Source organism: Sinocyclocheilus rhinocerous, unplaced genomic scaffold, assembly GCF_001515625.1.
Source record: "Sinocyclocheilus rhinocerous isolate Xijiao unplaced genomic scaffold, SAMN03320098_v1.1 scaffold1426, whole genome shotgun sequence".
Taxonomy (NCBI): domain Eukaryota; kingdom Metazoa; phylum Chordata; class Actinopteri; order Cypriniformes; family Cyprinidae; genus Sinocyclocheilus; species Sinocyclocheilus rhinocerous.
This window is the reverse complement of record NW_015630392.1, coordinates 512,328-537,288: the sequence shown is the minus strand read 5'-3', so window position 1 is coordinate 537,288 and position 24,961 is coordinate 512,328. Positions and strand designations below refer to the sequence as shown.

At 36.8% G+C, this 24,961-nt stretch overlaps 4 protein-coding genes across 8 annotated transcripts in view; 2 read left to right on the top strand and 2 right to left on the bottom strand.

Annotated features, from left to right (window-relative positions):
• The window catches only part of LOC107740317 (UPF0183 protein C16orf70 homolog), an 11,651-nt gene extending 3,432 nt beyond the window's left edge, over positions 1-8,219 (top strand). Inside the window, exons 7-16 of one of the 2 annotated variants that reach the window (XM_016552716.1) lie at positions 1,067-1,131; positions 1,441-1,553; positions 3,529-3,662; positions 3,802-3,885; positions 4,028-4,110; positions 4,362-4,405; positions 4,506-4,555; positions 4,705-4,763; positions 5,005-5,077; positions 6,149-8,219. In XM_016552716.1, coding sequence (XP_016408202.1) covers positions 1,067-1,131; positions 1,441-1,553; positions 3,529-3,662; positions 3,802-3,885; positions 4,028-4,110; positions 4,362-4,405; positions 4,506-4,555; positions 4,705-4,763; positions 5,005-5,077; positions 6,149-6,238 — 795 coding nt within the window. In that variant the 3' untranslated portion in view covers positions 6,239-8,219. Of the gene's footprint in view, positions 1-1,033; positions 1,132-1,440; positions 1,554-3,528; positions 3,663-3,801; positions 3,886-4,027; positions 4,111-4,361; positions 4,406-4,505; positions 4,556-4,704; positions 4,764-5,004; positions 5,078-6,148 lie in introns of both variants that reach the window. The other variant, XM_016552715.1, reaches the window with a different exon arrangement.
• Positions 8,220-10,535: 2,316 nt separating this feature from the next.
• Positions 10,536-14,133, bottom strand: LOC107740315 (UDP-GlcNAc:betaGal beta-1,3-N-acetylglucosaminyltransferase 9-like). The gene is made up of 3 exons (XM_016552712.1): positions 14,077-14,133; positions 12,915-13,002; positions 10,536-12,241 (listed from the first exon to the last, which is right to left on the bottom strand). The coding sequence occupies exon 3, from the start codon at positions 12,143-12,145 to the stop codon at positions 10,793-10,795; it is 1,353 nt and encodes a 450-aa protein (XP_016408198.1). The 5' UTR covers positions 12,146-12,241; positions 12,915-13,002; positions 14,077-14,133; the 3' UTR covers positions 10,536-10,792.
• Positions 14,134-14,624: 491 nt separating this feature from the next.
• LOC107740312 (Bardet-Biedl syndrome 2 protein homolog) lies at positions 14,625-22,251 on the bottom strand. Of its 4 annotated transcripts, none has more exons than XM_016552710.1 (18): positions 22,116-22,251; positions 19,368-19,508; positions 18,608-18,835; positions 18,298-18,423; positions 18,152-18,214; positions 17,973-18,050; positions 17,726-17,830; positions 17,509-17,595; positions 17,292-17,427; positions 17,075-17,214; positions 16,847-16,985; positions 16,316-16,487; positions 16,004-16,133; positions 15,788-15,907; positions 15,563-15,700; positions 15,373-15,485; positions 15,143-15,291; positions 14,625-14,977 (listed from the first exon to the last, which is right to left on the bottom strand). In XM_016552710.1, exons 2-18 carry the CDS (start codon positions 19,482-19,484, stop codon positions 14,871-14,873), a joined length of 2,148 nt encoding a protein of 715 aa, XP_016408196.1. In that variant the 5' UTR covers positions 19,485-19,508; positions 22,116-22,251; the 3' UTR covers positions 14,625-14,870. The 4 variants fall into 4 exon arrangements, with proteins under 4 accessions (XP_016408196.1, XP_016408195.1, XP_016408194.1 ...); XM_016552709.1 differs by lacking the exon at positions 22,116-22,251 and adding an exon at positions 20,827-21,040 and having other exon boundaries at positions 19,368-19,514; XM_016552708.1 differs by lacking the exon at positions 22,116-22,251 and adding an exon at positions 20,827-21,040.
• A 96-nt stretch (positions 22,252-22,347) lies between these two features.
• Positions 22,348-23,149, top strand: mt2 (metallothionein 2). Its single transcript, XM_016552714.1, has 3 exons — positions 22,348-22,457; positions 22,585-22,650; positions 22,751-23,149. The coding sequence occupies exons 1-3, from the start codon at positions 22,433-22,435 to the stop codon at positions 22,840-22,842; spliced, it is 183 nt and encodes a 60-aa protein (XP_016408200.1). The 5' UTR covers positions 22,348-22,432; the 3' UTR covers positions 22,843-23,149.
• Positions 23,150-24,961: the final 1,812 nt, after the last annotated feature.

The following is a 24,961-nucleotide window of genomic DNA, read 5'->3' as shown; positions in this document are numbered from 1 at the left end:
GTTTGTTGTCATTTGGAAGTGTGTAGGCCTTCTTGCATTATTATGCTGTTACATTATGATTATATATTCAGTGATATAAAATGGTCTTTAAAATGACAATAATATCGCTTATCGCAATTATTTCTGGGGCAATATATTGCACAACAAAAAGTTGTTCTCGTGACAGGCCTAATTGTAATACCATGGTTCTGAATGATACCATATTCATGGATCATGGTATTTAGATGGAACTTCAAAGAATACTAAGTTACACCCATCGTATTGCATTTAGTATGATGTAAAAACATGGTATTTTCCACTTTTTTGTTAGTGTGTGCTCTTCCTTTCACATAGTATTTGTTCTAGCCACAGACATGTAGAAAATTGCCCACTGCCTTAAAAATGTGGCTTATCTGTTGTTACATGTGATTGCTTTATGACAAAAGACATATAAATCTATGTAATGATTGCAAAAAAATAAAGTACTTTATTTTTAATGAAGTAAATTAAGATGAATACAAATTATTGCATGTAAACCAATTACACTTGTGTTATTCAAGTATTTTTTATATACTCTTATAATTAAGTATTTTTATAATTTATTAATATTTTAGCTTTAATTTTTGTATTTTCAGTTTTCATTTTAATTTAGTTTTTCAATTTTTTTAGTTTTAGTTCATTTCTAGTGATTTTGTTATGTTCATTTTTACATTTTTAGTTTTCTTTTAAATGACTATTTAGGTAAAAAAATGTTAAACGTTATTTATTTTTATTATTCCAATTTTAGTTTTAGTTCAATTTTAGTGCTTCAACTTAAACTTATTTCAGTTAGTTGCCAAGGCAACATGTCTAATATTTGTTAGTTTTTAATCTAATAGTTGTGTTTTACTTGAGCTTTATTTCAATGATAGTTTTAGTTTTAGAAAATGACAATAACCCTCACCCATGTATAAATTTATCTAAATTCGTAACTGTGATGATATGAGCATCTTTTCACCAGAAGAGACACCTGCACAGACACCGCATTCTACTCCTAGTTGTTTTGCCTTGACAGCCTAACTTTGCCCATGGCTTGGCCTCCCTGCAGATTCCCCATGGGGCCACTGTCAAACGGATGTACATTTACTCTGGAAACAACCTTCAAGAAACCAAGTAAGAGCTGTGTATGTGTTTGGATATTTGTGGTGTTTGTGTAAAAATGCCATATAACCAGTTAACCACTAATGGATAATTACAGCTGCATACTATCGAGTATGGATGTTTTTACTTACAGACCCTGAAGTTCAAAATCAGTCTTATGTCTGTTTGTAATTTTTATGTGGCCAAGGGGTGCATTAATCTGCATTTAGTCTGAGATCTTGGGCCTTTAATTCTGATTGTTCAGTTTAAGCACTTGTTAAGAACGCCATGGGTTGCATTGCCTCAAGCAGCGATCATTGTAAATGATATATTTCTTCACAGGGCTCCGGTGATGCCTCTGGCCTGTTACCTTGGTAATGTGTATGCAGAGAGTGTGGAGGTGTTGAGAGATGGGGCGGGACCGCTGGGTCTCAAACTTCGTCTACTCACCGCAGGTATTACAAGCAGCCCAAATCCATAAAACTAATCATTATGTGATGCTTCTAATAAACATGCATGCATGTGACTAAATTCGTTTTAAGCACACCTTTTAATAATATTACCTGTAAAGTATCAATATGATGCTCAGAATATGGTCACATCACGTACTCTACATCTCAGTTCAAAGAGTGTCATATTCTCATGAAATCCTAGAATGAATACATTTTTAATTAATTAGATTTAACAGATTTTTAGATGCTCGTAAGGAACTTTTTCATCTCTGCTCTCGTCTTCGCCCTCCTCCTGTAGTTTGAAACAGATACAAACAAATACTTTTACTTTACATATTTTGAACATACTTAATTCCATTCTAATTTCTATATTTTTAATATGACATTAATAAATATGTCTTGTTTTGATGAAGGCAACAGTTTCCTGTTTTCTGGCATGCTTCTGTGTTTAAAGGCATGTCATGACATGTTATTCCCAAAGTTAAGCAGTGCTTAGCAAACCAGCATAAGTAATGTGTGCTTCTGGGATAAATAAACATTTGTGCTGATTATTGTTGGATTAGTCATCAACAACATAAACAAACAGCATAGGTTTATTTTATCACTATAGCATAAGCCACATAGCTGGCATAATCATAGATGTATTGATCTTAACAAAGATGTTTATATAGCTTCTGTAATCCCTTCTTTGGAAATGTTCTTGGTAATCAGTATTGTGTGAGTTTAACTATATAGTTCAGTGGTTCTCATTTGGAGGGCCGTGACCTAAAAATGGATTGCAGGTCTTTTCACAGACAGCAGAGAAAAACAATAGCACATCATAAACTGCAACTATGTAATCATGCATTTTTAGGATAGCAAAATACATAGGCTTATCAACTTTTTATCAAACATTTTACTGTTAATAAATAATATTCATTTGAAAATTAATGAAAACGTTTATCATAAAAAGGAAACGAAATGTCTTTAAAAACAAACTATTTATTAGCATTTATATTTAAGGACATTTACACTACTGTTCAAAAGTTTGGAGTAGGGCTGCACGATTATGACAAAACTCATAATTGTCGATTATTCCCTTGAAATTGTAATTGCGATTATTAATTACGATTATCACAATTTACATTGAATGATGTTTATACCATTGTTTAATGCAACTGCATGCCGTATTTTTATATGAAAATAAACAAGCTGAAAACACTCTAACTTTTAGTGCTTTTCTATAGTATTAAGCCTCAAATGTCAACTATACATCAGATTGGTTTCTTCTTTAACTTATAAAAAAAGTAGAAATATGATGGTATTTATAGTGTTATACTAAAACTAAAATTAAAACAATGGAAAAACCCTTAAGATAACATGTAGAAAGAAAAAAAAAGCATCTTAAGCACACAGAATAACATAAGTGGACTTTGAACGATTATGTAATTGTGGCATCCATAATTGTAATCGCGATTAGAAATTCGATTAATTGTGCAGCCCTAGTTTGGAGTCAGTAAGAAAATAAATCATATAACACTGAAGACTGGAGTAATGACTGCTGAAATTCAACTTTTCTATCTCAGAAATAAATTGCATTTTAAAATATATTTTTTAAAAAATAGTAATTTTAAATTGCAATAATATTTTCCAATATTACTGTTTTTTTACTGTATTTTTTTAATCAAAAAATTGAGCCTTGGTGAGAATAAGAGACTTATTTCAAAAACATTAAAAAACGTACTGACCCCAAATAGTTGAACAGCAGTGTGCGCTTACTTATGTGTTTTTTTTTTTACTCAACGTATGTCTTTATTCATTTATTTTTGGCATAATTAATTTTACTGCTGCCTTGATGTCCACAATAAAATCTTGGTGCTGTACCTCAGATTATAAGTGATATTCAATTTCTGTTATTACTGGATCATTGGATAAGTAAACACATATGCTGTTCGGCACGCTGCTTTTTCACATTGTATGTGTTCTTTTACTTTCTCAGGATGTGGCCCAGGAGTGTTGGCTGATGCTAAAGTGCGAGCTGTTGAGAGAAACATCTACTTTGGAGATTCTTGTCAGGATGTTTTGAGTGCTCTTGGCTCCCCACATAAGGTCTTCTACAAGTCAGAGGATAAGGTAATGACCAAACCTATTGAAACAAAACACGGCACATTATTCTCAAGATGAGCAAAACTACATTCTCAAAAATAAACCAGCACATTCCCTCTCCACATTTATTCTGTTTGAATATCTTTTCCTTTTTTGTACGTCTCAGATGAAGATCCATTCACCCTCCCCTCACAAGCAAGTCCCGTCCAAATGCAATGACTACTTCTTTAACTATTATATACTGGGAGTGGTGAGTATCATTTTTAAATAACTCCATCAGTTAAATTACTCCTAATTACTCCATAACATGCTGTTAGTGTAGTTTTTTTGTTTGTTCAGTTTACATAAAACCATTGAACTTTGAGCAGTTTTTTCTTTCTATATCTTTCCAGGACATACTGTTTGACTCTACAACCCACCTGGTCAAAAAATTTGTCCTTCACACCAACTACCCTGGCCATTACAACTTCAACATGTGAGTCTCATTTCTCTGCTTTTATTGTATTATGTATTGTAGCATTGTAAATATTTGGTTGAATATCTATTTCAATTGGTCACTGCTGTTGGGAAGGTCAGTCTGGAGGGTTTGCAGTCTGGGCATATTGGTTGAATATTGATTTTTATTTCATAATGCTTGCAGTGTTTAGTAGTGTGTGGTTTGAGTATCATTTTCCACTTTATTTAAACACAAGAACATCAGAATAACTGCCTTTATTCCCATCTCAGATATCATCGGTGTGATTTCAAGATTCCTCTTATCATTAAAAAAGGTCAGTGTTGTCTTTATCACACTGTCTGGACTAGATCTTTATTCTGTTCTGTCTCTGTGGCCTTTTGTGTTTGTGTCTCATTCTTTAAATTGTGTTTCAGATGGGGCAGATGCTCAGAGTGAGGACTGCATTCTGACCACCTACAGCAAAGTGAGTTCTTGGACTTAATTATATAGTCAACACATACGTTATATATACACATGTATTAGATCTTATGTTATGCACTACTGTATGTGATGAATAATTCATAAAAGATTTTTTAAGTGAGTACTAATTATGTTTTGAACTTTTGCACTCAGTGGGATCAGATTCAGGAGCTGCTAGGACATCCCATGGAAAAACCAGTTGTGCTACACAGGTGAGAGCCATATAGATAGAGATTTGGCCACATCAATGCAACGCTATTTTAGTATTATTTACATAGTAGTATAGTATTTATTAATATTTTAAATGAGCTTTTATTTGTGTATTTTTATTTTTCATTTAAGTCTGTGGTTTTTCACATGGCTTGATTAAAGCTACAGCATACAGACACCTCTGCATATGAAAACCTGTTTATAATGCTCTGATTAATTGATTAATTGTGCACTGCTCTGCAGGTCATCGTCTGCAAACAACACCAACCCTTTTGGTTCCACATTTTGCTTTGGACTACAGCGGATGATATTTGAGGTATGTGACTGGGTCAGCTGTCTGTGTACTGTTTGTTTTACTTAGTCAGCCTGTATAAAAGGTTGCTTTTTAAAATTAAAATAAATAAATATCTATCTATAAATGGCAGATTTGTTATTCACATAGCTGTTGCAGCTGTGCTATGTTCAAAGTTGAGTGGAAATATCATTGGCTCTTACTACGGATGTACTGATATTAAAATTCTGGTAGCACTTTATTTTACAGTCCTATTCCGCATGTACATACTATGTACGTATTAAAGTAATTTCAATAACTAGGTACTTACCGTGAACTTACCCCTAAACCTAACCTTAACCCATGTAGTTACCTTAAATCACCCTGTACTTTCTTAGGTAAGTACATATACTGTAAAATAAAGTGCAACCCAAATTCTGGCTTATACAGTTAAGCAGATAATTATTTTCATGTTATGGCCAGTAACTAATAAATGGCCACTATTAGAAATATTTTGTTTATATACATTTAAAAAAAATAAAACATTAAAAATCAGCTGATTTAAATGCTATAAGTGAATGTAGGCATCACACAACATTATAATGTACAGAATGAAAAAATGGATATTAATTTAGGGATTTGTTAAGATCTTAAGATAAGATTATTAGCATTAGATAACTGCAGAGGTATTTTAAATGTAAAAATAGGGAAAATAGGCATGCACTATTAAAGTCACCATGAACTCAAAATGGCAATTTGGATGGAATATTGCAGTATTTATTATAAATGATTTATCCTTGCACATCATATTTTGTAATCTTTAATCAAAATAACTTTGCCTCCATCGTGCAACAAAATATTTTTGTTCTTTCTTGTTTAAGAAGCTGTTTCACTCGGATGAATGTCACAATAGGGGGGGAAATACTATCGCAAATTTCATTTTATGCCGACTTTAAATATCCCAAACTGTCTGATACTGATTTTTTAAATAAAAAAAGTCTCCAATATTGGCAGATAACCAATATGGTAATGATAAATTATGCACCCCTACCTCATACACAACTAAGCACTTCATGAACTATTGGATCTCATCTCCATATTTTGCTATGGTTACAGGTCATGCAGAATAACCACATAGCTTCTGTGACTCTCTACGGAGCGCCTTGTCCAAGTAGCCTGGCCCGTGCCGAGCCTAGTGCCCACTGAGGAAGCCGCCGTTCCCACGGTGCCCATCCAGCCCTGCAGAGCCTCTGAACTGACCAGTAGAGTGTGCCTTCACTCACTGCTGCCATCACACAAGCTAAAGCAAGACATGCTGGGAGTTTCTTTACATCCTAATAGAGGCCCCAATTCGGTCTCCTCCTCCAATAATAGCGTGGAGGCTACCATCAGCCTGCTAATTATCCCAGATAACCATGCAAACCTGGCTCTGCCCCCAAAGCTTTAACCCAGACATGCATCAACGTCAGCATCGGTGTAGTACTTGTGGATGCACAGTGATTCATTTCCACACAAGCATATTTGTGCATTCTTTTTTTGCCTAACCTTCTAAAAATTTGCATACCAGACGCACCAAAGGGCAAACATTGAACAGATTTCTCCCCTGCACGCTAAACACTTTAACAAAAACACACATGAATTCAACTTCATTTGCTTTCCGGAATGCAGAGGATGAGAGCAAAGTCAAATGAGGACAAACTTTCGCAGCATAAATTGAGTGTGTTTTGTATGCATTTACGTAAGGTTCCAAGCACAAGCTAGCACAGTATGGATCCAGTGCTGTGAAAATATTCTTGTGGCACATGAGCAGGCTCACATACACACATAACGATTCATCGACTCATTTAATAAGTCAACAGTACAGATTACCTCCCATTTCAATACCGTACATCCACTTTATGGTTGATTCTGTTATTGTTTTGTTGTTCGTGAGCACATTAGTTTTGAACATTTGCACTAAAATGCACCTAATTTACTTGATAATTGTCTCCTGTCCACTGAGGAACGTTTTAATTGCCGAGTCTCGGAGAGAAAGGACGGCAGGGGAGGGAACGACGACGTGCAATCTGGATTTCAAAGCTAGTTGCGACCCTGACTGGAGAGAAAAGCCATCCACCCATTTCTGTTTCTCCTTCCCGCTGGATGCCGTCAATTCTGTTTGCATCTTTCTTTTTTGTCCACAGTAGAAAGATGTGAAGTTCTTTTACCTTATTCAGTATCTTAAAGTCTTAACTGCAGAATTGTCTTCTGTCACCTGATTGCCAAAACGCTAGCCAAAGAAGAAACAACAGTTAGCTTTCTGTCATTTTAAATTCACATCGTAAGAACATTCCCTTTTGATTTGATCCATACAGTCCCTGAATTGTTTTTAGCATAGCAACTCAAACGATTGATTGGTTTTTAATGCTTTAAAGCTTTCTTCCTTGCTTTTTACTCTAGAGATTTGTTGCCGTCGTTTCCGTAGTAAGTAGACGTGATGTTTTCTGTAGCCATGTCTGCCATGTCCATGCCTGTACAGATCTGTAAATAGCATACACAATTTTCATTGTTTAATCGGTCTAACAGTACCGTATCAGATCAGCTGACGTCTGGAACTCCTCCTACACTGCTAACAGATCAGAGAGTTTCTGGTTTTCTTTGCCAGCCCTTGAGGGTCACTATAGCAGCTTCCATCCACTGTTTTCCTGGAAGAAGTCGCCTACATTTGACCACTTTCAGGAGGATTTAACAGAGATGACTAGAGCATTTTAACTTTAGTAGATGGTTTGTTCACCTCTAACTACTGTTCATTGCTGTGCTGCCTTGCAGCGTAGCCACCTGTGACTGTCAAGCTCCAGTTCTCTGGTGTTATTCCCACCTCCCTTCAAGCTTCTGCAGTGTGTGGTTCAGGCTAATTCTGGTATTTTTAGCTTTCTGTTACAGTAACTTCTCATTAACTGTGTTGGAAGGCCATCAGTGGTGATTTTAATGTATTTTACCCTTAGCTTTTGGTCATTTACAAGGAAGATGCTATTAACATAGTGCCTCATTTCCCACCGAGCCTGTCTTGACTTTTTCTCTGTAAATGAAATTGTTTGAAAAACTGCTTTGTGTATGTCGGAGCATGTAAAGCTAAATTGATAGTTATAGTTCTTTTGTTTAAAAACAAAACAAAAAACGTACCTGAATATTAGAGGAACTAAGAAAAGACTTTTTGGGTAATGAACTCTTGTCATGAAGGGCTAGTTTACTATAGAAGAAGCCTATTTCTGGCACGGAATCAATAATAAAATTGCCACTTTATCTCACAATTCTGACTTTTTTCTTACAATTCTGTTCAAGTGTGAGATGTAATCTCGCAATTCAGAGGGGGAAAAAAGGATGGCCTGAAAAAATGGTCAGATAGAAAGTAGTGATTACCTTTTTAATTTTTTTTATTTCACAGCGAAAATAAGCTTCTAAGTATTAAATTGATTAAATGCAGCACACACAAAAAAATATTAAGTCAAGAGTCAAAAATATTACGGAACAAGTAGGTGGCCCTTCATGGTTTGAGGTTCACAAAGTGGTTGTGGTTGTGGCTGTACTTTTTGAAAATGGTGTGAAGTTCCACTTAAATGAGTTTAAAGTGAAATAAATATGGTTCGATCTTCAAACTCTTTAGGGCTGAGGATCAGATTTAAAATGCAAAATTGGAACCTCCATTGTCAATAAGGAATAACACAACTGCTGTTTTAGTGTCATTTAGGGAGTTTTAAAACAGGAGGAGTGTTGTCTGATGGGCTGATTGCCTGCCCAATCTCAGGTGGATGTTTTTTTTTTAATGCCAGGAGCAAGTGAATGCTTAATTTTCATCAAATGGGTTTTTGGCTGTGTTGTTTCCTCTTCAGACTTTATCCTATTTTTGCATCGGAATGATTGAATGATCGTCCTGAGGATTGTAATTAGAAATGGACAAACTCCATACAGTGTAATGCGCATATTAATGCTATGTATTGTATCCCTCTATATCATATGTTCTTCCCCATCCTCCAAAGTGATTATTTTTGTGGATTCAGTACATTTAACCCATTTCTGGAAATGGGACTTATCCTCGATTAAAAAAGTGTGTATCTAAGTTGATTGCAATGTGTTTTGTATCTCAGATATTTTTACTTCTGTAGATTTAAGAAACACCTACACGGATGATCAGCATTATCAGGCATTTTTTTGTTGTTTGTTTTTGTTTGTTTTTAATGCAATAATCGTTGCATTGATGGATAATAAATCAGTATGGTCTGGTATATGTTTGTCAGTAGCTCAGAATGGTGCAACAATGCTGTGACCATTGGATTTTAGTTTCCTCATTGAATCTACTGAAAGCGTTATCAATTTTTTTTTAAACTGCTAATTTTGCATTTTGTTCATTAAAACTGTTACAGTGTGTTCAACAAAAAAATATTTAAAGAATGGATGTAATAAATATGGGGGAAAAGAATGGACGCATCCTTTGTCTTTTGTTAAAAACATCTTTTTTATTCACTTTAAAACAGTGTAGTAGTATGTTCATGTTCACAGCAGGCTATTTTTCGAATTTAATCATTTAATTCAGTTTAATCTAAATCCAAAAGACAGCAGATCATCCAAGACAATACAGCACACTAATCAAAGAAAAAAAGTGTTCCATTTGATAAATAGTGCCATTTTTCTAATAAAGAATATATACAGTAATATACTGTTCTATGATACATAATCCAGTACTTTTTGACGCATGAGAACATTGTCAACATACCATTAGTGTTCATTTTGATTTCTGATTTCCTTGGGATTCCTATACAACAACATATTTATCATTTTGCTAAAGTCTAGTAGAGTTTGAGTAAATTATACAACCATGAAACTATTTGTTTACAAAGATAATTTTTAAAGAACCATCTACAAAAGCTTTTGCAAGCTTAGGTTTCATATTAGTTTTTGCAATTTTTTAAACAGTCTTTTAGATGGATAGTTCACCCCAAAATAACAATTTTGTCATCGTTTACTCATCCTCATGTTGTTCCAAACCTGAAATGTTAAGATACATTCAGATATTGCATATGTCAACGCTGATCACTCCAGGTTTGATGCCAAGTCCTGGATTTTCAGTGAATAATGACTTAAATATGTCACATAAAACTATTATATGGCTTCTAAGCACTTGGAATATAGCTTATGAGTTGCACAAACACTTTTAAGATGTTTTTTTTTTTTCATTTTCTAGAGTACGACAGCTGCTGGTCATTACATGTTTTCTTTGTATGAAAAAGAGCAGTCGAACAACCTTTAAACAATCATGGAAGGAAGTCAACAATATATTGTGGCCACAAATTAAGAAATAGTTCCCACAACTTATTAATCTGTTCCCTAATTTTAGGCAAATTGTAGCCATGTTGTAGAGCATTTTAATTCAGTTAAATCGTGGCCACGTTGTACTAATTCGTTCCCTCAAAATTGCTGTAGTGATTTAACTAAAATGAGAGAAGAAGTTAGTAAAACATGGCCACAATTAAAAAATTTGTTTAACTTACTAATTTGTGAGTTATTTATTTTCTCGTTTTAGTTCAATCATGGCCACACTGAACTAATTATTTCCCTGGTTTTAGTTGAATCGCAGCCATGATTTAACTAAATTAAAATGATATCCAATTTTCTTCTGCATGTCATGTGGAGTTGATTGACATGATGGTGAATTTTTGCTTTAGTTTTTCCTTGCCTTTCCTGTCTGTTTTAAAGTAATTTCAAAGTACATTCATTTTCTAGGAGTTAATGTTCCACAAACACTTTCATCCCATAGTCGTTCCCAAGCTTCTCCTTTGCCTTGTTCTTAGCCATCTTGCCGATCTTGTCGCTCCACTGAAAGGGAAAAACCGTGGGATCCTGACTGCTGTGACACTGAAGGTTAGGGTCATGCAGAAGGTTCCACATGAGCCAGATCTGTGGGACTGTCAAGCTGTGCACCACCATCAGCTCTCTGTAGAAGCAGGGGTTGAAGACCTGGAGGTGGGGTGCAGCAGACGGTCGCACGATTCCAAAGGTGCGGAAGCCCTCGTGACGAGTCGGCTGAAGGCCGATCCTCAGCAAACACATGCCTAGAAAGACATCATCAATGGGGAAGAGTTCCACCTCTTGGCAGGCGAGGTGGAGCCTCAATGCGGTATGTCCCGACATGACAAAGCCGCCTCCACCCGCATAGGACGGGTAGATCCCCTGGCCGTAAATAAACTCTGGCACATAGTACTTACTGTTGTGCCTGCGAATTGGTTTTGCATGGACAATGATGTCACCAATAAAAAGATCCTTATTGATCTCTTGACCCTCAAGCATCTCCAGGATATTGTCGATGTTCACATACACATCTGCATCACCCTTAAAAATAAACTTTACTTTGGGACAGCTGACATTGATCCACTGTAGGAAGTGGATTTCTTTTAGTGTCAAGTTGAAGAAGGTGTCTTCAAAGTCCCACAGGAGTATGTCACTAAAAGCGTGACTCTCATATCCCAACAGTTTGTCCCATAACGGGAGCGCTGTTTGATTTTGGGGCACACTGAGAAGAAAAACTCTCTTGACGTTCATATTTTTCTGGAACACACCTTCTCGTCCCCATGTGCGTCGAACAACCTGACGTTTGTCAAAATCCGTTGCTACTGATTTTATGGCGATCAGCATGTAAGGGGCTCCTTCCGGTCCAGAACACTTTGTTGGTTGATCGATTAGCAGCTTGAAGTCCCGTTGATCTTTCTTTCGAAGGTAATCGTCAAAGTCAAAGGAAACATGTGTTGGAAGCAGCCTTGCTGTCGTTGAGGGCTGGCGAAATTTAGACTTTGCTTTGCTACGTGCTTTCTGAGATTTGACCCTTGATGATCCTTGTGCTTTAGGCTTGATCTGAACCTCAGGTGTGCATGGAGGTATGTCTGGAGATTTTGAAGGGATTGGCTTTATTTGCTGTCCCATTGATGCTCCACTGAGGAGGGTTATCGAGTTGGTGGACCCCTGTTCAATGTGCAAAGTCCCCCATACGGGCGTTATTCTTTGATGGGCATACAACAGCAGAAAGAGAAGCACCAGCAGAATCAGGGAGCAAAGTACATCTCCCTTTAAATAGACCCTTCTCATGGTGTGACAGGTTTCACTGTTATCTTCCCATGAAATTCTGTAGAAGTCTCATATTCCTCCTAAAGTATTTGGATTTTCTCACAGCCATAGTAGGAACTGCAATGTAAAATTACAAAATAAATTAACAACACTAATTTTTGTTAAAGGGGTCATATGATGCAATTTCAATTTTTCCTTTCTCTTTGGAGTGTTACAAGGTCTTGGTGCATAAAGAAGATCTATAAAGTTGCAAAGACTAAAGTCTCAAATCCAAAGAGATATTCTTTATAAAAGTTAAGAGTCAGCCACACCTACCTAAAACGGCTCGTTCTAACACGCCTCCACATACCTACGTCACTTTTTGGGAAGATTTGCATAACGCCACCCAAATGTTCACGCAAAGAAAGAAGGCGTAACTTTTATTCTCGCTGTAGTATTGTTGCCACCGCCGCCATGTCGTGAAGGCACTGTGTGCTTCGTTGTGAAAGCGAAACTACTTTGTTTGGCCTTCCAAAAGAGGACGATATCGCTTCGTCATGCCTGGAGCTGATCCGTGCTGGTCGCTGAGGAAATACTTCTTCGCGCTGTGGATCGCCGGATCGGCTTTCACCGTCAAATACACAAAATAATGTTCTTTTTAGCAGCATCATATGACCCCTTTAAATTTTACCTCCAAAAAAAAAATTTCATGCTACATTTTAAGATCTTTTTTAAACAAAAATTGCAGTTATATTTATAAGTCCTTAAAATCAATTTCCTATTGTGTAAGATGTGTCTGAGTATGACTTACCACAGTCATCCTGGATGTCATGAAACAACAGGAGACACAGGATATTACTTGACCAAAGTTATGCTCCATGAACAGCCAGGACTGCATACTATTATGAAACAGGATACGCAAACAATTTATAACAGGATCCACATCTGACATCTGTGATAAACTAGCAAACTTAAAAATCTTTTCTGGAGCTTCAAAGTAAAATAAATGTTGATACTAATGAAAGAGCTCAAACTGGTGTTTCTTTCATTTGCAATATCCACAGAAAATGCCTAAATACAGTTGCTTTGCCAAGTTCTCCGTCAGTTTTTTAAAAAGATGCTTATCACAACAAAATCCAACGTGTCAACACCACAAAATACCTCTTTATTTTTAGATTTGTAAATAATGCTTCTTTCCTTAAATCCTCTCTTAAATGATTGAGAGGAACACTGAGTATTGTGAGATGCTATTATTTCTTTTGAAAGATTGTCTGACACTTGTCCTACAGTCTGATGATAAAGACTGCTCTTGGAAATTTTGATTCGTTCCATTCTGTAAATTAACATCGTAACGCAAGTAGATGGTGAGTTTCTTCTTTGAGCTTCTTTTTTTTTTCATTGAGTCATTGAATCATTCAGTCAATTGATTCGTTAAAAAGACCATAATCGAGTTGTGTGTCTATAAATCTACTAAAACACCCCCGAAAGAAAGCATTATTTCCACGCACTTTACAACGTAGCAACCATTTCACTGACTTTTATCATGCTTTGAATGAACAAAATCTGGCTCAGTTCGAATGACACTAGTCATTATTTGCAACTCTGAGCAACAGCGACTGTATGAATCTGTTTATGGTCTTGAACACGAACCATTCGTTCGTTTAAAAGATTCATTCAAAATCAAAAGAGGCTCCACATACACATATTTTTAGGCAAACTTGTGTAATTCAAACATTTGAAATTCACTCAAAACATATACAATTACACTTTGGATAAGATCTTTTAAAAAGTACTAAACACTGCCTCATGGAGTTGAAAATGCAAACTTAAAAATCTTTAGGTCCTTACAACCTTTAGGCAGTAAAGTACGCGGTTTTCTTTTTCAAGTGCATTCATTTTGCATTACATTTTCGCGTTTAGTCTTGGTTTAGAAGTGGTTTACAGCGTCTCAAACTTTCATTTACAAGACTTACCCAGATGAAGGCGTACCAGGAGAGCATTGACAAGATAGCGCTGCAACCAGATCCAAACATCTGCTTCCACCATTAAAGCTGCGTGTTTCAGAAAAACTTTTCCAGCTCTCTGAAACGCGCTACGTTACTAAATACATAAATTCTCTTCATACCCGCCATGTTCGAAGGACTCCACAGCAGTTACAAGCGCAGCACTTCTTTCTAAATACACATTTTTAAAGAACAGCTCTTTTGTTGATCACGTGACAGCTCGGAGATTGTTGGATGCGTCGCGCGCCAGATGCCAGCGCAGCGACTGGAGACTCTTGAGAGCCGGGAGCGACGACAGAGAAGCGGGAACGCGCACCAGAAGAATTATGAATTCTTTAGACTCGTGTCCTATAACCGACCCTTTCTCTTCTCCATTATGGAAAACAAACCAGCTTCAGCTTCAATGTTAAACAGCACAGAGGCAGAAAACAGATACATTTATATAATAATTTAATAAAGAACTTGCTTGTATACAGATATAATAGCAATGGTTTTACACACACACACACACACATTGCCTTGGTACACAAAATACAGTCTCTTTGGCTATCGATTTGTCTAAGACTTTACAGTTCTGACAACCCAACCCAGTTATTCCTCTAACACAAAACTGCTGCCAGTGAGGGCTGGATTCCAAAAATATCCCCTCATGCAGGCTTTATTTTCCACCAGGTTACTGGGCACTTTCCAAGCCAGTTTTGGGGTCTCTGTGGTCTGATATTCCAGACTTTTGTGCTTGAAGGTCATTTAGGACCAGATCTTCCTCATGACGAGGCAGTCCCTGCTCTCATGATCTTGAAAAGAGCATTGATGTTGTTGTTCTTGATGGCATCCCGACAGGCAGTGATAACCTGGGTTTTGGGTTTTCCCACTGAAAAAAAAAATATATATAATAAATAAATCTGGCACAAATAACAGCAGAGGAAAGCATTGTTTTGCCCTCTAGATGCACATTCCTATATGGTGTGATGTGATGTGAAAACTATGAATACTCATTGACTACCATGCATGCGTCTTCTTAAAAAAATCCACCCACCTCTCAATCTCCCTGCTCTTTGGATGGCCCGGTTAACTGATTTTAGCCGGGCAAGGAGGGCGTTGTGATTATTAGATCTGATTTTATATTCATTAATCAGATCTCTGTTGAGGTCATACAGCTCAATGAAGCGTTTCTTCATGTTTCTCCTAGAAAACAGAGTATCATTTATGTGACTACATTTGTCTGAGAAAGCGGGAGGACTGATTAATCAAACTAGGGATGCTCACCAATCACCCATGAGTCTGGCATCTTCTGCCTGCACCAGCATATTTCTTATGTAGTTGGAATGATCTGCCATTGCTGCTGTGAGCTTTTGATGCACTGAGTGAAACTCATCCACCTAACATGAACGTAAAAGTTTATTTACAGTTGAAAAATATTTTCAAAAATCTTTATGGTGATGCTGCTATTCCTAACCTCAGTGAGTGTGGCTCGTAGCTCCTTGAAGTAAACAGGAAAGTCAGCTTCAGCCTGTAAGTCTTCTATGGCCAGAAAAGAGGCAAGAGACTGGATCAGATCTCCTGCCAGATCAATGTCATCTGTTCTCAGCGTGATCTGACGAGGCAGAATTTAGTTGGAGATTTTGGAATAATGAAGAGAAAGTAGCTCAGAAATAGTGACAAACACACACAATAAAAATACCTCTCCACTAGGCTGCATGTTAATTTTCAGGAGACCTCCTGCGCGCAGTGTGGTGAAGGTGATGTCTGGACTGTCAATGCCCTCAGGCAGCAGAAAGTTCTGGTTTAGCCACATGACCACCTGCAGACATAGATGCATGCCTCATATTTCATCAGTATATAGAGATTTGTTTTGTAATGTCATGCACACAGTTCCATTAAGAGTGTGTCCTTTTACCCTCTGTGGTCTGTCATTGATGCTGAATGTGACTTTTCCTGTGGGTTGTGTGGCTGAGGGGTCAACGCTAAGGTCATACATGGAGAAGCGAGGCAGCTGACGTGTGATCTCAAATACATGGAACTGTGTACTGGAGTAAATGGGGAAGAAGAGAGAAAAAGGAGAAACGATTCACTTTTACATGATACCTTCATCTTAAACTTAAAATAACCGCCGATTTTCAAGCATGTTTGGACATTGAATGAATCCTCAAAATGTAATCCATATAATGAAGTTTGTCAGTCGTCATGATGATATTCTACATGTGTGTACCTTGTCTTCCCTCCCACAAAGGCTTTAATGTGAAGATCCACTGGAATGTCTTTTGGAGGAATGATGGGGACACGGACACAGCCGGAGAGATTTTGAACGCTAGGATGAACAACATGACTCTCGCCTTCAAAAATCCCTTCAGCAAATATCAGCACAGCTCTAATGATGGTTTCTAAAGGAGGGCAGCACCAAGAATATGACAATTTTATAATTTAAAACTTCATGTCTCCGGAGCACTGCACATGACATGCAGGATAAAAAATAGATCCTGTGACAATTAATTCATTCTCTTATTTTAAATTGTAGCAATATTCTCAATTTACCTAAAAGAAGGAAAGCAATCAATAAGTTGAGGGAATTAATTCTTTATTCATGGCCACAATTTCTTGTTTTTTTCCCCTGCATGTTATATGTGGGGCTCTGTGCATGTCAACCAGGGATGACATTTTAATGTAGCTCTTAAGACAAAACAATTCTAATAGTAGTGCAGGTAAAAAGTGCTGCGACAGAGTGAAGGTGGATTAACTGTACCATTCGGAGTGGAGATGTTAAGCTCTATGTGTGCTCTCTGACTCTCTGTGGCTCTTCGTACAGACAAGGCTGTCTGGAGCTGTGTGTTGGCTGGAATTACACCCATCTTAGATTCCCCCTCCGAAACACCAGGAAGAGCCTAAATCAAACAAATCTCACTGACCAAAACTGCCTCCAGAACATCAATGTCCATCAATAACATTTTAACTATACAACTGCATGTATAACCTTGGCATTTTCCTCATAGTTTCGTAATTCCAATATCAAGTTCTGTTTACGTTGACTCAGCTCCCTGATCAGGTCTTGTTCTACACTTGCATCCATTAGGTTTCCCTTCATCTCCTTACTGGCAGGCAGATAGCCACGTACTGTAGGACGACACATACATTTGATGAGCCAATTCTCGAAGGCAACACGCATTTACAATAAAGTTCCGTCAACTCACCTTCTCCCTCCACAGAGCTGCATATAAGCTGGATCTGGCCATCCATACGGTAGTCTCCTTCAACAACCCCAGCCACAGAAGACGAGAAGTTATCTTTGAAGATCACCTCACCAGTGCGATCACTGCGAGCATCAATCTAGACAGGGAATGATCTCATTTGATCAGTACTGCAAAACCTTGTTAAGGAAAATGTGAGTGTCATTGCTAAAAGACTGACCTTTCCATTGGACCACCCAGTTATGAGCTCAACAACACCATCGTCATTAAGATCAAAGGCATGAATACTCATAGCGTGGTTTTTAGACTGTAAGAAAAAAATAAGACACTATATCAATATACTTGGTTTCCAACTCATTTATGTTGATGAATAATCATGCTCGTTTAGGAAAAATGGCTGATTCAGGTTTAGTTTTGAATGGAGCACAATATACTACCTTGATCCTCCAGTAGCGGGCAGTGCGGTCATATACTCCGACTGTACCATTGGCCAAAGCATAACCAAACCTGCTGCCGTGCATGTGACAAAGCGACGTGACTGTCTGAAAGGAACAGAAAGCAACAACTGTATAAATAAGAAAAAAATTCCCACCGAAAGCAACAATAGTATAAATAAGAAAGAAATCCCCCAAAATTGCCCAATTATCAACCAGCAATGTCTCAGACTATTTTCATAATTCATACCTCATTTTCTGCCATCTCAGTCACTAGTTCATCCTCTCTAAACACCCTGATGTCAAAGTCCTCTGAGCCAACAAGAAGCTGGAAAGATGGGATGTATGGTCAATTTATAAAAGCAGTATTTTATAATAACTTAGAAAACTTGTCATTATGAAGAGAAAATTAAAAGTATAATGGCTCACCTCATTCTTGCCATCGGCAGTAAAGTCACAAAGCACAAGTGATCGTACATTATCTCCAGTGACCTTTAAAAAAAAAATAAAGGTTTATCTATAAATATCCTTTTTTGTCAAATATATATTGAAAACAGAAATTGAAATAATCTTACTGTCCAGAACTGGTCATTTCCCTCAAAGTCAAAGCCTTGCAGAGCACAATTTCCTCCAATAATGGCGAGGGGGTACTGGATATCTCCTAGTTCTCCCAGAACAATGGCATTGGCCCCATCAGTCACCTGTTATACGATAAGCATGTGACAAACATTTCTGTCTTACTTGGATAAGAACCACTCATATTAATCTATCTATTAATCTCCTGATATCAGTGACCTAAGAAATCCACTCTAAATTAAGGATTTTATTTTTTTTAAATGTAGCTGTATACTGTATATGAGACGTGCCACATAAACCTCGCCTTACCTCCTTGTAAAAGATGTCAGTGTTGTCATGCACATCATAGGCCAACAGGTTGGTCTGAGAGCCTACAAGCAGTGTGTGTCCTGTGGTGTTGGGTCCCAGAGTACCAGCCGTCAGACAGCTGACTGCCTGGTTGATATTGAGGAGTGAGATATCGGAGTCCTGGGTACTCTGACTCAGCCGATGGGCTGCTGGTCTCTGGCCTCGAGTGTGAGGGTTATGGATAAAAACCTGCATGGGTTTAGAAGTTAGACTTGATGACGTGACCGTATGGAAAAACACAAATAGGTATATTATGTAGAAGATACTATGGAAGCTTGTTTCAGCCACAGTAATTACCATTTTTTTTCTCTAACAGTTCTGACTTTTTTCAGAATTGCGAGATATAAACCAAGAGTGAAAAATTTAAGGGGGTCTGAATACTTTCCGTACCCACTGTAAACACAGTGAATGCTTGTCAAAATAAAAAACAACATTGCTGGTGGAAAAGCTGAAGACTACATAAACATTGGCATAGTTAAGAGCTCTATGAAGTCCATTGTAATAAAATACAACAGCCAAGGCACTACTGAGATCAGGCTTTGCTGCCAAGGTGAGCAAATACTGTCAGAGAAAAAAATGGCACTTGTCAGAAGAAAACAAGCTTTCTGCATGAATATTCTTGAACAAAACATGTGCTTTGTAAATTTGTTGAATTTGCTATTGACGCCAAGGAATGAATAACTATTACAATGAATAATACAATACAATACTTTTAACTTACCTTCCCTGCTTGTGTGGCTGCTGTGAGGCATGGGTGTATCCCATCATATTTTCCAATGGCAACCATTCGAGGGTTAATTTTATGATTAAGTTTAAGAGTAAAGATGGGCACTAACATGGTGGCACAACAGTAAGATCCGATCTGTTACTAAAAAAAAAAGAAAAGAAAAAAGTGAAAACACCATAAACATGTTACAACAATGGCTTGGTGAACATTCACAGAATTAACTACAAAAAACAAAACAAAAAAACAATCAACCATCAATGATGCGGCATTATTGTAAAATAACATGTATACATATATACATATATATATATATATATATATTAAAAAAAGATAATTTACTGAGTTTTGAAAATTTTATCTACAATTTTTCATTTCTAATATTCATTTTTTTTAATGAGTAAATTGTTTGCTCTTATGGTTATTTGTCAATTTACAGTATAATGAAACAAGAAAAAAAAAAGGAAATTACTACAAGGGGTGCAAAAAGCAATAATTAGGGTACCAAGAAGTAAAACAGCCTTTGTCAGTAATTATGAAATGATTTACCCATGGAATTCAAAAGACAAACAAAATTGAAATAATTTAATATAGCTATTAAAACCGCCTTAAACAGAATTATTAATTTGATCATTCATTATTTTATTAGGGTTTACATAATTGGTCATTTGTTAATTTTATATATTACTATGTTGAAATTTTGATTGGATGCTGATTGATGTTGTTTCCTAGGTCCACACTAAAAGCCTAACCAGGGAAGAGTGCTGCATATTAGCTATTAGCTAAAGGCATATAGAACATTTGCTGCTCAACACTGCGCAGTAATGTTACTCTGTATGGTCCCTGTCAACGAAATAATCGTTTACATAAATAGAATGCATATAAATGAACTGAAATGCCTATTTGGGTAAAGAATGATGAGACATCCAACCAGCTGACTGTATTCAGGCTTTAGTAGTGCTTTCTGTAGCCCATCTAACTACCCCTTCTGTCTGGGTAATAGAATAAACAGCTTACTGTGCCTCTCGTCCCATAGGGCTTCCGTTGCCTAGCAACAGTGGGCAGCTTGTCACGGCATTATGAAGCCACTTTTGCTAGCATGCTATTCTTGCTAATCCTTTTAGTTTACACGCTGCTCACCAGGTTTTTTTTTTTTTTTTACTGACCTTTTACTTTGTTTTTCTACTTGAACATATTAACTATGCCACGCCATTTGGATTTAAAACGAAGAATGTGCATGCCATCTATGTGTTAGCCAGATTCATGCTAACTGTACATGCTTCAGACAACTTAAGTGTGTTTGGTGTTTAGCACCGCTGGCTAGGGGTGCTAACTCTGCGTAGCTACACAGAATTCGTGCAGAACCACTTTATATTGCGCTGGGAGATATGTGCATATTGATATTGCCTTCACTGCAATAACCTTATAAATTGTATTACATGGAAAATTGTCTTACCACAGCCGATAGTTTGTTCCCTGCTAGGTGGTGTACTCAGACTCTTCCCTAGCAGGACACTCAGACTGATGCCCATAACTTGGAGAGGATTGTTTTCAGGATGTGCAGTGAGCACGCGCAGGGGTCCTGATTTGAGAATTTAACAGAGCGGCCATAATAAAAGCTGGCAGCTTGGCATGAAGAATTAACTACACGAATCATATTTGTAATTATAACGTTTTCTAAAGCATCCGTATTGTAGAGGAATTTGTTCAGCAAATGAGAAAAGACGTGACCGGGTTTTTTTTTAATATAAAACATTCATAGACATCGACTGGTATGTGGAAATGTGGAAAGGTTTCTGTCGAATGTAAAAAGAAGTCCATTCAAAGTCAATTCGCTGATTCGCAAGTAGCAACAAGACTCACAAAAGCACTGAATGAAGTGGTTGTTTAAAAACAATTTATTGAAATCATATTAAAATTAATAAACATTCCTTTAAAGTTTAAACAATGGCTTTCAGCTTACATTGGCATGTTTTCTTTACAGTAATTTGGTTAGCTACATTTTTGAATATCTTGCTCAAAACTGGATATAACCTATTAAAATGACAGATTATTTATTATTGTTATTTCATAGAATCATAAGACGTCTACTTGTTGAGTGAGCATAACTCTTATAAATGCGCGTTTGTTTGGTATTTTAATGTTTGAATAATTTATCTTCACCCCCAAAATTCAAAGACACTCTGCACTCGTTACATTTCAGTTGTAATGAAGTGACGGGTAATGGAAAAATACTCCTGGTCAACAGCGAGTGAGTAAACGAGTGCAAATCAATTCTTCTGTTTACTGTAGTCTTGCCAGCATCCTCGCCGAGTGCAGACAGGGGGAGCACGTGCAGTTTCACACACACACACACACACACACACGAGTGCCGTGTGCAAAAATTGACAAACGGATGACAAATAGTTACATGGCAGAAAATAAAACTTTCATAAATTCAAAAATTGCCTCTCCGCGAACATCTTCTAAAGATGCCCTCGATGGGCCTGTATCTGCTTAAATGATAACTTATTTATGCTCAAATGCGTGCTTATTTTAATATTTAATAGGGTAGGAGCCTACCACTTTGCTTTTTTTACAAACTAAAGGCATTAAAGAAGCTCAAAAACTGAGCAAGTATGACAAAGTATGGTCTTTTATAGTTCTCCTTGATTCTATGAAAAAACTTAATGCTATTAAAAACAAGAAGATCTTTCACCTCCCAAAAAGAAAATAACATACAAAAGCATCGAATTATATAATCACATAAACACTCCGCAATCAATATTCAGCCGGTGGAGTGGAAATGGTAGTTATATAATCGTATAAATAACACATTGATGTGACAGGGTGGGAATGGTGATTCCTGATTGTTTGATAGTTTGCACCCAGTTTCATTAATGAGTCACCGTGTGCAGGCTGGAGCGGGCGGGCTTTTGCACTCGGTCTGTGTGCAGTCCGAGCTGTATAAAACCAGCGCGCGATCAGTTCACTGGTACCTGCCACATCAACTCATTCACAAACTGAGTGAAGCGAGATTTCTGAGGGACTTTTGGGCTGTTTAAGGATACTCTTGAGGAAAAATGGATCCTTGCGATTGCGCCAAGAGTAAGTGTTTCAGATTTAGATTGATGCTGACTTTTTTTGAGTGCTTGAACATGCGGTTACTATAGACTTGCTACCAGCATGTCAACAACATGCAACTTTAAAAAAAATATATATTTTTTTTTTAAAGCTGGATCTTGCAACTGTGGTGCCAACTGCAAGTGCACTAATTGCCAGTGTACAACCTGCAAGAAGAGTACGTGAACTACTACAACCCAGTATTGATAACCGATTACTTATCCACTTAAAAAAAAATAAAATAAAAATCAGGTGGTTAAATCTATTTGTTTTCACAGGTTGCTGTCCGTGTTGCCCGTCTGATTGCAGCAAGTGCGCCTCTGGCTGCGTGTGTAAGGGCAATTCCTGCGGCTCCAGCTGCTGTCAGTGAGGAGGTCAACGTGACGTTTTGCTACAATGTGAACTTGTTTGTCTGTGCTGCGCGTCTTCGTTTTCTGAATCGCATGAATGATTTTTTTTTTTTTTAAAACAAGATAAATGACCTCCAGTTTTTCTCTCCAAATCTTTTGACTGTTTAATGTTGCAAAATCGCTTAACAAATGCTAAAGAGGGAAATAATTCACTGATTTTGTACTGCTACAAATAAGACCATCACAAGCTGTCTGTTCTTTATAAAAGGACAATTGTAAGTTTTTCTGCAATGCGTTTTGTCTACAATATATAAATGTCAGCAGTTACTGGTGTGTGGCTTTATTTCACAGCTTTCTTGTATTTATGAACTCCAACAGCCGTGGTGGATAAAGTATTTAAAATCCACACTTAGAAGTATTTCTTACCAGAAAATGACTTTGGTAGCAGTTAAAGTCACGGTTTAAAATTTTAATTGAGTAAGTTTTTAAAGTATGTGCTATTTAGGTTATACTGAGATTTACAAGTTCATTGAAAAAAAAAAAAAGTCTGTTGCCAAGAAAACGTCAGTAGCCCCAGAATGTGCGTTACTCATAGCAATGTCTTGCATTCCTTCAGATTGTCTTACATGTCATAAGTAGAACTGATTATTTTTTTTTTTTTTTTTTTTTTAAACTATTAAACTTCAGTATTTAAAGTAATCTCAAAATGGGAAAAAAAGCAAATATTAAAAGTTGTTCTACACAGTTTGAGCAGCAAGATTGTGCTCAGTTCTAACGCTTCCATTTTTATCTTTGGGTTATAACAACCCCTTCATCTGGTACAAATACTCTTTAATTTCAACAAATTTTTTTTTTCTAAATAAATTGGCATCTGAAGTAGCATTTAGATTCGTTTACACAGACCGTTTAATGCAGGTCAGAGGGGACATGGATGCATTTAACCAGCAGTTACAAATGCATTTCTTTTTTTAAATGTTGAATAGGCCTATTGATATTTGAGAAGCTTGAAATAGGCTTGAAATGTGAAATTAAACCCGCCAGTAGCTGGCGGCAAGTTACTGTTAATGAAGGAGTCATTGAGATTAAATAGATTCATTCAAAAGGTTGATTCATTCAGGAATGAAACATTTGACACTTTTAATGAGTGAGTCACTGAATCATTCGTTCAAAAAAAACAAAAAACCGGTCATTCATAAAAACGCGTCCTTCAGTGGCGCAAAATAGTGCCGTTTGGAACTCTTTTTCTGAGCGAAATTCAGCAAAAACCGGCATCTAAAATGTAAATAGCCTAAATTAATACTAACATTAGACTTGTAAAAAATCAATATTACATTTGTTATCATGCTGATATCTGGAGAAAAAAACGACACTCAGTGTGATATAGATTAAGTATATTAAATTATATAAATATAAAAGACAAACAGAGGCATTTTGCCTCATATCTTGAATCTTATGGGCATTCTAAATGCGTTTTAAAGGGGTCATACGATGCAATTTCAAGTTTTCCTTTCTCTTTGGAGTGTTACAAGCTGTTTGTGAATAGAAAAGATCCCTAAAGTTGCAAAGACTAAAGTCTCAAACCCAAAGAGATATTCAAAACTCGCATTTGAATCATCAGTGGCAAATCCTTTAAATATGAAAACGTACTTACAAGCTGTGAGTCAGCATTATTTGTCAGAAAACCGGCATTGTAGGCTACTCTCTTAGGAAACAGCCCTCGTCCTCCATAAAATGCGTTGCACACACATGAATATATGGGTTGAACTGTTCTGGAACAGTGTTGTAAATACAACTTAAACATTTGGGCGGTGTTATGCAAATCTTGTGGGGGCGTGTTTAAACGAGGCGTTTTAGAAGGGAGTGGACGAGTCTTAACTTTTATAAAGAATACCTCTTTGGGTTTGAGACTTTAGTCTTTGCAACTTTAGGGATCTTATCTATTCACAAACAGGTTGTAACACTCCAAAGAGAAAGGAAAACTTGAAATCGCATCATATGACCCCTTTAAACCGCATAAACACATTTCATTACACCAAATACACAAAAGAATGTTCTTTTTTAGCAACGTCATATGACCCCTTTAATAGACTATATCACACAGTGTATGCGTGCACTCTCTGAGTGTGTATTTGTTTGGTT

Bases quoted from the DNA above. Each gene is read 5' to 3' on its own strand.
- LOC107740315 (XM_016552712.1), bottom strand. From the start codon at position 12,145: ATGAGAAGGGTCTATTTAAAGGGAGATGTACTTTGCTCCCTGATTCTG.
- LOC107740312 (XM_016552710.1), bottom strand. From the start codon at position 19,484: ATGTTAGTGCCCATCTTTACTCTTAAACTTAATCATAAAATTAACCCT. The intron at 17,596-17,725 runs GTAGTATATTGT...TTTTTCTTACAG, and splicing joins CCCGCTACTGGAGGATCAAG to TCTAAAAACCACGCTATGAG. The intron at 16,488-16,846 runs GTACAGTTAATC...GCCCTCCTTTAG, and splicing joins TAACATCTCCACTCCGAATG to AAACCATCATTAGAGCTGTG.
- mt2 (XM_016552714.1), top strand. From the start codon at position 22,433: ATGGATCCTTGCGATTGCGCCAAGA. The intron at 22,458-22,584 runs GTAAGTGTTTCA...TTTTTTTTAAAG, and splicing joins TCCTTGCGATTGCGCCAAGA to CTGGATCTTGCAACTGTGGT. The intron at 22,651-22,750 runs GTACGTGAACTA...TTGTTTTCACAG, and splicing joins GTGTACAACCTGCAAGAAGA to GTTGCTGTCCGTGTTGCCCG.